We start from the raw sequence: 12375 nt of genomic DNA on the forward strand, positions 1-12375 counted from the left end.
AGTTGGACAGTTGATGATCTTTGATGACAGATATTTATTTATTGAAGTACTTCACTTAATAACAGTTTTGAGGTTCTTATACTTCTCATAACTTGAGTGTTTCTGTTTTCTGCTAATTAATTAACCACTTCTTTTTTTTAAGAAAAACGTTGTTTTTACTCTGTTATATGGATCTGACATCTGTTTATGACCTTTTTTTTTTTTTTTTCAAAGAAACAACATCTAGCTGGGTTCCATTGTCATGTTTCAGATGTCTGAGTTGTCAGCAACTCTATCAAAGACAACTCTTCCTCGTCATATGTTTGAATTCAATAACTTTTAGACCCAAATACGTCCAGTAGGCTATCTATAAGTCCAAAAGAAAGAAAAACAGGTGTGTGTATCTATTTTGTCTTTATGATCCAAGTACATCTTCCACCACTGCCTTAACCTGTATGGCATATAGCAAGTGCATACTAATCTAGAAACTTGAACACCTGTTTAATTTAGCATTTTCTCACTCTTGATGCTGTCATAATTTCAGCACTGTTATCTCGTTGCCTTGGGACTTTCGTGCAGTTACAACTTTATGTTCAATGAGGGCTCTTCCATTGATATGAAAACTACCCACAAGAGTATGATCTAAAATGTCAGATTCATCAAATTAAATAAATTATTATTATCATCGTTAAATACACATGTTGAGAAACCAGGTACAGCTGAAAAGCAGACATTTCATGAGGTGTGTAACCTGTATGACTGGCCCGGCAGGATCGCTGAAGGTTTGCCACAAGGGGAAAACTAGGAGTGTACACGTTTGACTGGATGGTGGTGATACTGACACAAAGCTCATTCCGAGAGCCAGTCTTAAATTTATGAATCTCCACCCTTGGCAGGCTAAGTAATGCAGTGCAACTCAAGAGTAGTCAACATTAGTTGTCTTTCTACTCCTTGCCACATCATCTTGTAATGGTTATATAACTTCCATGTTTTCTCATTTTAAACCCAGGTCTCTGTGGCCTGTCTCAATCTGTATTCTGATGGAGTTGGTAGTAATCTAATGCTACAGTTGAGCAATGTCTCTCCTTACAGCCAGGCGCAGCTCATCGCTATCTGCTGTCTATCTCCTTCAGACTGCCGTGCATCAATTATTTCTCACTGGAAGTTTTAAAGGCGTCTCTCTTTACACTGTCTTACAAAGGGAGTTGGTTACATCTTGTGTGGGATGCCATGGGGTTTAATTCGCTCACCAAGTCCCCACAACAATCTATTTTAAACATGTTTCCACTTGCAAAGCATTAAAGTTGAAAACTGAAATGGTGTGAGAATTGTTTAAATGTCAAACTCTCCTTGTGATTTGGAGCTCATACCACAGGTAGCATCCTCATGTTATTTTGAGGACAAATGCAGATACACTAAACAGTCCTGAAAAGGGGACAGGGGTTGTTGCTCTGTGCCACAAAGTTATGGTCTGCTGCTTGGAAACAGGCTATTTAACAACAGGGTAACACAACAAATGAATTGAGCTGCTTTAACATTTGGGTTAAAGGGTTTATCCTTTATTGATTTTCTTCTAACGAATTATTTCTATTGTTGAATTAGAACTTTTAATGCCAACTTTCATTGGATTTAATAACTTTTGGCTTGAAAATTTCAAAATTTCCTGCAAGTTTGCTTCTCATGAAACAGGTTGAACATGTCAGAGACAGGAATGTAAAACAAAAGACTTTGCTGTCAAGGCTTTCCTAATCTTTACTTTAGACTGTTGCTTGGTAATGCACATAAAAGGACCTGGTCAAGCAAATAAACTCCCTCACTCTTTCGTAAAACCAGGGAAGGAATCGAGAGTAACCTGAACACATCTGAAACAGCATGATGATACAGGATTTCCATTTAAGCAGGCTGCATCTTAATACCTTTGTACATTTTCAGTGGAAATGATTGCACACATTATTTTTGATCAGTCAAGACAAATACACACATTGTATAACTGGTGGATAACATTCCGAGGAAATGGTTCTTTAAATGTCCTGTTTGGCACTTTAATCCAGACATCTTTATCACTGGGCTACGCCAGTAAAATCCAGGGTAAAGTTGCAGCCACCAGTGCGAGTGCTGTAAAAATCGACAGCAAGACGAACAAGCATCGTGCTGTTGTGCAAATCCTGCGCCTTCTCCTGCGCTGCGGTTGAACCGCAGTCATAACCACACTGAGCGCATCTTCTTCACCCATGGGCCGACCTTGACCGCTTATGATGAAGATCTGAGATGCATTGTGGCTGGGGCTGATTAACCTCTGTCGACCGACTAGCTGGGAGATGCTCCTAAAACAGCGAGAAATCCAATTAACTCCACTCTGTAAACTGTCCCAGGAGACACGGCGTGGGCCCTGGACCTGTCCAGGTGGCAAAGGAAGAGGCACCTCCAGGGTCTGCCCTTCATTTGGATCCTTGTCTGCTACAAGTGACACCAGCGCTTCCTTTTGTCTTCTGATAAACGTAAGATGTCGGCAGATGGGGCAAACGATTGTGTCTCTGATGTTCCCATCGCTGTTGATGCTGACCAGCGTTTTCACCAGGCAGTCGTGGCAGAACACATGCCCGCAGCTCAAAGTCCGTTCAGTGCCCGAAAGACACTCATAGCACACTGGACATTCTCGTGCGTCCTCCTGGCTATCGTCTCTGTAAAGTGCCATTTAGCGTTTTACTACTGAATTATTTACAAAGGTAGCCTATTTAAAAGTAGACTATCGGTCATTATGGTACGAAGTCCTCTCCCAAGTTCTTTTTCCTCAACACATGACTTTTCTCTGCTTTTGGTTGAGGGTGGAAGTGAGAGTGACGCCTTGAAAAACAGGGCCAGCCACCTGTGGCAGCAGCGACTTGACTGATTGGTTCCCCTACTGGCAGTTCAAGTGGCTGCATATTCCTCTATGGCACCACTTATAGGGCCGGCTGACATTCTTGAAGGGTTGGCAAGACGCATCTGTCTAATCGATGTCAAAACTGCACCCTAAGCCACTGTGTAGCTGTGATAAAGTCGATTAAGTAGATGATTTCAAATTAACTGGTGTCCTCTGTGAGACAAACTTCTTAAATGGAGGAATAACATAAATTCGATTCTATTCTATCGTCATTGTAGCCCTACCTATAGCTCAAAGGTGGTTTATGATATGATAGCTGTTTAGTGATATCATAAAAAAATAAAAAATAAAAAAAACCTGAGGATGTAAGACTAAAAGAGACATTTCTGTATCGTGTGATAATTAATTAATGAATTACAATATTGCAATATTTCAACAACAATAACAAAAAAACTAACCAAAACCGGCATAAAGACAGCACATCACAACTCATAAGTAATCACGACGTTCCCAGTCACTTGTGTTTTGGTTTATTCTCTGGCAATCATGTGCCACCCTGCGGTTACAATGAAAACTTAGACCGCTACAAATCTACTGCCCGGAAAAAAAGAAACAGGAAAAAGCAGGTGTGGTTGATTTCTAGTAGATCTACTTCTACAGCGGCTCTGCCCCAGTTCTGACGTAAACGTGAAACATACGTCAGCACGCGCTTGCGCGCACGTCAGGATTTACGTTAGTTCCGGGAGACGCGTTGGCAATTTCCTAAACACAGCTCGGGCTACCTCAGTATCGCTCGAGGCCCGGGACCGGGGAGGTGTGCGCTCGTGTTGTTTGCTGTCACACCGGCTGGAAGGCGACTTGACATGAGCAGGTACCGACTTACTCGTTAAACTGTTCCGCTGTCGCGTGTTTTAATCTTCGACGTGTTCCCGTAATGAGCTCGAAGAGGTTTAAACGTCGAGAGCGTCCACTTAAATGTTTGCTTCGTACGCCATTCGTTTCCCTTTTTTTTTTTTTTTTTTTTTTTTTTTTTTTTTTTTGTATATGTGTTTTTGTATTTAACAGTTTTGTTTGTTTGTTTGTTTGTTTTTTGGCATTAACCTAATCTTCTGAGCTGTCAAACCACGGAGTGTCAGATATCGACATACTGCCAGGAGCGTTTAGTTTAAACCACAACCTGTCGCTGTTTAGCTAAATCTGGCCTTCCGGTCGGTTTATTCAGGGGGCGCATCGGTTTATAATCTTTAAGACAACGTGTGTATTTGCTCTATTATCAACTTGAGATGAATGCCATTTTGTCAGTTTTACGGTTTGAGGTTCCTGCTCTTGATTTTTTTTATTGTGTTCACGTCATTATATTCGACCTTTGGCTTTTCCTTAGTTAAACGAGCAAATCCATAACCCGGAGGACCAAAGTTATAGTTTTAGGTCAGGAGGTCCACCACCACCACCACCACCACACCCATCACGACTACAAAGGATGGATTAAAAGATCCATACAAAGTTATCATGTTCCTCCAGTCTTTTATCTTTCCGTCCCCCTGAGTGTCACAATGTGACCCCCCCCCCTCCTCCTTTAAGCGTCATTTAAATTCTGATTCAGCTCTCTGTCATCTGCAGTAAAAGAGGATGTAGAAACAACAATGTGGAAAAGGAAACTCTCATTTCTCTTTTACCCCCTTCCCCTTCTCTGTAATTTCCACGTGGCTCCAGCGTTGCTGTCCCTGGTATTGTCAGAGCAGGCAAACAGATCTGGGGGGTCGGTTCTGAAACCGCTCCAGAGGATGCTGCAACGAAAGATAACGGGAACTGTCATGTGTCCTGGCAGAGTCTCCGCGCTTGACCCGTTACGTGATACGGCTTAGCCTTTTCATCCAACTCCTAAGTGATGTATTATGTTGCCTGTAAAGTGCCGCAGTCCTCATCTGTCCTTCATGCGTGAAATACTGTAGCTTTGGTAAAGGTACATCTTTTATTTTACTCTTCTGTCATTGCTGTGGGATAAAAAAAATAAAAAAAAAAATTCTTTTTTTTTGTGGGGCTTTGAGCTGTGTCACCGTGACAACAGTTTCCTGTCCATCGTGCCTTTTGAAGACCTACAGGGATCGATAGGAAGCAGCTCAGGACTTTCAGCTTCACAATGAACGCAGATGTGCTATGTCTGGTCTCCCTCATTAAAGGAAATGTTTTTGGTACTTCCCTGCAGCGGTGTTAAGGCTCCGTCATATGATACATAACATAACATGTTACGTCGGTAGCAACTTCAAAGAATTCCCCTCTCTCTCTCTCTCTCCATCCCTTTATGGTATTTTTGGTCTCTCGTTTACTTTGTGTACAGACACGTGAGGGTCCTGTAGTCGGTAGACTGTCGATGACGACGTCTCGGGAGGAATGTTTGAAGGGAAAAGCTCCCGAGTCCAAGCTCGTCGAGTCGAAAATATAACAATACTCGTTACAGTAATTGCCCAAAACTGCTGAGCATGTTTTGTTTGACCTTCAGGTCAGCTGAGGAGTTTCCCGTTGTTATGTCGACTGGCTGCCGGGCCTGTCTGCAGGAAATCCTTTTTAAGGAATGGTCGGATTTAAATACTCCTGGAGCTGCAGCAGTGTGGTAGAGATGGTGGCAGCAGCTGTGTTCCTCCCTACACACACATAAACTCACACAGATGTGTTTAATCATTTCCTGAACACAGCCGTGGAGGCCCACGGAGATCATAGAGGAAAGCAGCGTTTCACAGCTCACCAGAAAAGAGGAACAAATGTCTATTAAAGTGCAAATTCTACAAACAGGATGGACGACGACAAACTTTTAACACATGGTTAGAACTTCAAAACTGGGCTACTGCAGACAGCTTTGATCCATTTGGTATTAGCCACACTTAATTAGCATCTAGATTGTTGTTCATGAATTGGTTATATTGGCATCACATGAGTTGAGCTGCAAGGAGGTTAAAAATGGAATGATTTAATGAGGCCCTCTTTTACTCTGCAAACTCACGGTGTGTTATTTCAGTCATTAAAAAAAAAAAAAAAAAAAATGTTTACCCAGATGCGGTGGCTGTAGTCACTGATTCATTAATGGATGAAAGGGTGATGTCACCTGACCGATCTGGCTTTTGTTTCTCATTTTGGACTGAAGCGAGATCGTTTGGTCTGCGTGGAGGATTGATAGAAATCTCGGCGCCTCGATTTGCTCACCTCCGAGATAAGAAAGGAATCCATCCCTGCCAGACTCCACATGCCAAAGGAGACGTGTAGTGAAAGTGTTGTGCCATGTTCTGAGTCACCTACTAGTTTGCTAATTGTCTTGCAAAGCTCATAAAAATGTCTCTTTTAATCCTCAGGGTGCTCTGACATGGACACAGAGATGATTCCCAAATTTACGTCAAAGGATGAGGAGGTGGATTACTGGAAGTCCCAAGCCCTCAAATACAAGAAGAGGTAGGTGACATTTATTTCTCATGTAACAACATTGCATGTCTGTGTGAGCTGCCCTGTCCAGCATGACCTTTTTTTTTTTTTTTATCCATATATAAAGTCATTGTTAAGATCAGTCACGACACGTTGAACATATATTACGGCTAAAGGGAAGATGTGCTCTCTGTATTACCGTTTGCCTACCGAGCTCGTATATTTGCAAGTTGGTTCATGTAACAATGTGTCATGTTTTATTTTGTGGTCTGCCTTGTACGAAAAGGAATTGGTAGCAATTCCCCATATATAATAAACATGACAACAAGCTGTAGATGTTCATTCTTGCATGTTGGGTTATTATTTTCTGAACGTGTGGTTTTTGTCTGTGGTTATGAAAGAGATGATAACCCAGTCATTTTCTCATTATCTATAATCAGATGTTTTCAAAAGGCTTGGGATCTCTCTTTTAAAAAGTCTCCGCGCAGACGAACTCCGTTCAGCCTCATGAGGCTGAACAGACCAGACAAACGTTGTGAAATCACAAACCCGCAAGCCTGCTGGCTCCCTCGTGAGGAAATGACTTCATCGCTCACTTCTTAAACACTGACCCGTTTACGTCGGGGTCGGCAGCAGTCGTGCTCGTGAGCGTGGCGTAAATTGTCGTTGAATCCGTTCTGTCTGTCTTTTCTGTTTGCGGAGTCGAGGTCCGTCTATGTAAAGCTGCACAGAAGAGGTTAAAATCCTGGTGGGGTTTTTTTTTTGTTGGTTTTTTTTTTCAGAAATTCCTGTTGTGGGTACATCTGGGAAAAACATCAACCCGTGGAAACTTTAAGTCGCACATGTTTTGGAAGCATAGGTTTTCTCAGGAGCCCTTTTTAAGTAAGCTACTGACAGTGGCGACAATCAGCACTATTGATTACCCGTTGAAAAGGTCCCTCTACGAAGGGGTATTTTGAAACCCGCCTTTTTCCATTTCGGTGTGACTCAGCTACTTGAACATTTCGCAGTTTATTTTTTTTATATCTTTTAATCTAAAAGATTGCGAAATAGACTTTTATTTCCAGCGATCACGTGTTTTAATGATAATTTGCACACTCGAGTATTTAAAGGTTCGTCGTTTACACTTAAAGAATTGGTCATTTTTAAACCACGAAGCGCGAGGGTGGATGAGTTCGACTGTTAAACAGAGAAGCTACAGGGTCCAGCGTGCTGATGAAGCAGCCTCTGTGACGCTGGTATGTGTGGAGCGACCCCGCACAACAACTGATTCATGGATTCCAGCGCGGTGTAGAGCCACTGAGAGGCCATTATCCCGGCACAAGTCAGCTGATCTCAGACCAGTGTTGACCACGGTGCCATCTTGACAAGACAAAAAAAAAAAATGAGATTCCATAAACTCAGAGGTCACCGAGTTTATTTGTCCTTCCTATTCACCAAAATAAATGCACACACATCGGAATTACATCATGAGTTGTTTTGTGCGTATTTGCATTCACTACTCGTGTGTGTGTGTGTGTGTGTGTGTGTGTGTGTGTGTGTGTGTGTGTGTGTGTGTGTGCGTGCGCGCGAGCGAGCGACCTTTAACCCTTCCCACAGCTGAAGACAAACGACAGCACGCCTGTTTTTCTGAGCCAGTTCTGAACCACCTACCGTCACTGTTCAGCTGTCTCTTCGGAGCTGTATATTTAAAATGCTTAACTCGACAATGCTGAGCCGTACACTGCTTCCCGTTTGGCAGAGGAAGGGACTGAAGGTTAAAAAAAAATAAAAAATAAAAAAATCTACAAATACCTTTGCGGCTCTTCGCGCAGGTTTATTTCTGGATTCTGGACAAACTGCTAGAACATACGTGAGCTCGGCTCATCTTGCAGGACAAAAAGCCTGTCGGTTTTCTAGAGCTCGCCACGCCCCCGTCCATTCAGCCAGTCGGCTCCACCGAGTTGAATGGTGGCCGGTGAACGGGGTAGCTGGTATTTGACAATGACCGTTTTATGTTCTGTGTGTCCCCCCCCCCTCCCCCCCTCTCCCCCGCTGTCTGTGCGCGCACCATCCAGTTGCCACGAAGCCCAAGAGGAGCTGCAGGAGTTCCAGGAGGGGAGCCGGGAGCTGGAGGCCGAGTTGGAGGCACAGCTCAGCCAGGCTGAACATCGGCTTCGAGACCTCCAAACTGAAAACGAGAGACTGAAAAACGAGGTGTTCAACCTCAAGGTAAACCTCCTGAAGTGCATTTGAGCTCGGAAGTCATGCTGCCCGTGTCGCCTGCGGGTTTTGGACCCGAATGGTGCGGTTACTTAAGAGGCTGCCTGATCTCGTTTGGATCCTGAGCACAAGGTCCGGTGTCTTGTGGCAGGCTTTATAAGGCCCGCTCGGAGGTAATCCTGCAGCACTCCTTAATTGGATGTCGGGATGAAAAGGGAAAAAATAGAAAACTGGAAGGCCAAGTCTGGCTTTTAATCACAGCAGGCATGAACACCCATCTGCATTGTCAGTGTGCTCCTTCAAGTGTGTTGCTGACTCCATGTTGTTATTGCGTTTACGTCGAGGAATTCAATCCGAGCGTCGCGATTGTTCACATGGTCCAACGTGTTCACATGGTCTAACGTGTGAACACGCTCGCTTGCACGTAATGCTAAAAATGAACCACAGAGACCATGAATGATACTTCCCTGTCTTTGTGCCTCGGGTGGCCACAATAAAGGCCCGCCGGCCCGCCACTAACTGTACCGTAAAGTACCTCAGGGCAAATGAGCCTTTTGAAAGTGAAATAATGTGGAAGAACATCTTGACTGTCTTGTGACGTCCTCCCCCCCCCCCCCCCCCCTCTCTTCCCGTTGTTAATGACTACACTGTATATAAACGCTATTTTCCCACGACGACGTGGCTCGCCGAGCGGCGTCGCCGTCGTCCCCGTTTCTCCGCACGGACTCGCTCACGCGCGCCCTCCTGTTCTCCCTCTCATCCCGCCGGTTGCCATTAGGAGAAGCTGGAGCAGCACTACGCCCAGAGCTACAAGCAGATTTCGATGCTCGAGGACGACCTGGGTCAGACGCGCAGCATCAAGGAGCAGCTCAACAAATACGTCCGAGAGCTCGAACAGGCCAACGACGACCTGGAGCGAGCCAAGAGGTCAGCGCACCGCACCGTGCGATGTTCAGCAACGATGAGTAAACGATGAATTCGACCCGCGCTCGGACGCTGTGGCGATTTCACCTACCGGAAGGGTTCGTAAGACGGCTGCGCCTTTCGTCTCTGTGTGCAGGGCGACGATAGTGTCTCTCGAAGACTTTGAGGGCCGTTTAAACCAGGCCATCGAGAGGAACGCCTTCCTGGAGAGCGAGCTGGACGAGAAGGAGTCCCTCCTCGTGTCTGTGCAGAGGCTGAAGGACGAAGCGCGAGGTAAAGACGAGATGGGGTTGTTGTTGTTTTTTTTGGTTTGTTTTGCGGGCCCCCGTCGTCGTCGTCGTCATCTGCGCGAGGGTTCTCACGAGTTTCCCTCTTGTCTCCTGCAGACCTGAGACAGGAGCTGGCCGTACGGGAGCGGACCACGGACAGGATGTCGGCACCGAGCTCACCCACCCTGGGCGTAGACCAGATGGATTCTGCAGTCCAGGCGTCTTTATCCCTCCCAGCAACACCCGTAGGAAAGAATAGCGAGCACCCCTTCATCAGCCCGAAAGGTGAGGGTAAATCCCACTCTTTGTTGTTGTTGTTGTTGTTGTTGTTTTACGTGGACGGAAAATTCGGTAATACGTGTAACAAATTGTTTTGCTCGTCCGCTCCAGCGTTGACCAACGGCTGCGCGACCTCGTCCCTCACTCCTTCCGCTAGAATCTCGGCTCTTAACATTGTTGGCGACCTCCTGAGGAAAGTCGGGGTAGGTGTTACTCCGATCACTTCTCTCTCTCTCTCTCTCGTCTCGGTGTGTTTGGAGGTGTTGTTCCGTCTTCACATTTTAAAGGTCCCGTATCTTAGCTTTCTGGTCTTTCCGTTGCGCTCTCGTTTATCCACAAGAGGATATTTTTGTTGTAGCATCAGAAGCCATCTCAATGTAGTTTTACATCTCTTCTGCCTCTCTCTGAAGCTGCACTAAGAAGAGGCTGTTTTGTATGCGCGTCTCTAAGGCACATTTGATATCGATGACTCTCTCTCTCTCTCTCTCTTCCGATTGGCTGACTCTTTTCTGAGTGACACGCGCCCGGGCCTTTTCTTCGGCCTTGTAGCTCGCTGCTCCCCGACGGGAACAACAGCGCCGCGTTTCCTTCTGCATAATGAGTGAAGACAGCGGGCCATGCTGAGGGTGAACATGTGACCCGAGTGTTAGGTTTGTGACGTCGCAAACTTGCAGAAACACCAAACGGCACAGTCGCTCAACACGCACTGTGGGCATTTGATCTGTGAACGGAGCGCTTCGACACGTTCGCCGAATTTATAGCGCCCGGACCTGCCTCCTTATCAAAATGAAACGGAAATCAAAATGTGTACAATACGGGACCTTTGCGGCTCGCAAAGGAAATGCAGTCCCTGCAAATTCTGAATAGGGGACAGAACACTGAGGAATAATGTCTCCTCTGCCGCAGGACAATAGAAAGATGTTAATAAGGGGCCAAATGCCGATTTGTATTTTCTGTTGTGTCACTAGGCTTTGGAGTCCAAACTCGCGGCCTGTAGAAACTTTGCCAAAGACCAAGCAGCAAGAAAAAACTACTCCACAGACAACAGCACACTCCTCAACAGCAACGCCACCAAGTTCTCTCACTCTCTACATACCACTTACTTTGACAAAACGTAAGTCTCTCAGCAGCTTGTCCTTGCGGGTTGTTGGTTTTTCTTTTCTTTTCTTTTTTTTTTTTTTAAAACAACTGAGCAGAAATCGACCCGTGCGTTGTGTCTGTATGGTTTTGGCCGACAAGCGAGTCCATGTTTGTTAACACTGTACATGCCCACGTGTCCATTGCAGCACTGTCAACGGATTGGACCCCAGCTCCTTGACATCATCCAGAGCGGTGTCTCCGCCGAGCCTGCTGCCCTTGAGTGTGTGAAGGGTCCATTGCCACACAAACCTCAACTGAAACGCCTGTCCACCCGACACCATGTGGGAACAGGGAGGACGCTTGTGCTGCGTGCGCGTGTGTGCGTGCGTGAGTGAGTGAAAGAGTTGGAAAAGAAGAGTGATGCGTGTTTAGGAGTGTGCATTTTTAAAACTTGACGTGTGAAAGGGAGCCTTGAATGAATGAATGAGTGAACTTGCCTCCAGTTTGCAGCTCTCAGTGCATCTATGAGTAGGTGCACAGTCATCCGTGCACGTGCTCCTACCACGTACCCGCGCGTGCCTAAAAGCTGTACTGCGTAGTTGCTCGTATGAATGTCCTTGCGATGCGTTGGCTCTCTTGATGTCAACTTTTAACGTGACAAAAGTCACCATAGTGATTCCCGCGGTTCATCCGAAAACCGCTGTCCCTGACAAAAGGTCCGCAACAGACCACAGCTTCCTCTTTCACCTTCATCCCCTCTTGTATTTTCACTTCAATTGCACAGTTAAACTCATTTCTATTTAGAATGTATTATATTTAAAAAAAAAAAAAAAAAATCAAAAAAAAAAGGACATGTTCATATGAATTAATTTATCTCGGTATGCTTTAAAAGGCAATTTTCATATTTGCTGTCTTCTTGCATGTGTGCTTGCGTAAATGTGAGGTCGGGGAAGTTACACACACACACACACACACACACACACACACACACACACACACACACCCCGTCGTCAGGAGAATGACCGAAGTGAATGTTTGATTTGTTAAAAGCCATGTAGCCGTCGTGCAGTCGTTCCTCTTGTTGTTGGCTGCTGAAGCGGTCTTGGAAAATATCTGCTGGTTTTCTCTCCTTCTTTGGGTTAAACCTGCAGTTGAGCTGCTCCTCGCAGGTTTCCGCTGCCGTCGAGTGTATTCCTCTCTGCACATCCAGACATTTTCAAGAGAACAGTTTTGCCTTTTTTTTATAAAAAATTAAAGTTTAATGTATATATTTTTTTTTCATTTTTTTTTTCCTTCCCTTGTTGCAGGCTTATTTACCTCATTGCGATATCTTGATTATTACTGAGAAATTGAATTTGGCTCTATAAA

General features: G+C 45.1%; 2 protein-coding genes across 2 annotated transcripts; one reads left to right on the forward strand and one right to left on the reverse strand.

Annotated features, from left to right (window-relative positions):
* Positions 1-1562: 1562 nt before the first annotated feature.
* LOC138623413 (RING finger protein 222) lies at positions 1563-2797 on the reverse strand. Its single transcript, XM_069702929.1, has one exon. The coding sequence runs from the start codon at positions 2672-2674 to the stop codon at positions 2048-2050; it is 627 nt and encodes a 208-aa protein (XP_069559030.1). The 5' UTR covers positions 2675-2797; the 3' UTR covers positions 1563-2047.
* Positions 2798-3605: 808 nt separating this feature from the next.
* On the forward strand, positions 3606-11842 carry ndel1b (nudE neurodevelopment protein 1-like 1b). The gene is made up of 9 exons (XM_069702928.1): positions 3606-3713; positions 6187-6283; positions 8311-8464; positions 9234-9382; positions 9516-9652; positions 9766-9933; positions 10039-10130; positions 10896-11041; positions 11214-11842. The coding sequence occupies exons 2-9, from the start codon at positions 6198-6200 to the stop codon at positions 11293-11295; spliced, it is 1014 nt and encodes a 337-aa protein (XP_069559029.1). The 5' UTR covers positions 3606-3713; positions 6187-6197; the 3' UTR covers positions 11296-11842.
* Positions 11843-12375: the final 533 nt, after the last annotated feature.

This window comes from Brachyistius frenatus, unplaced genomic scaffold (assembly GCF_029030835.1).
Source record: "Brachyistius frenatus isolate BFR_SWC_R1_liver_20210118 unplaced genomic scaffold, ASM2903083v1 Contig_43, whole genome shotgun sequence".
Taxonomy (NCBI): domain Eukaryota; kingdom Metazoa; phylum Chordata; class Actinopteri; family Embiotocidae; genus Brachyistius; species Brachyistius frenatus.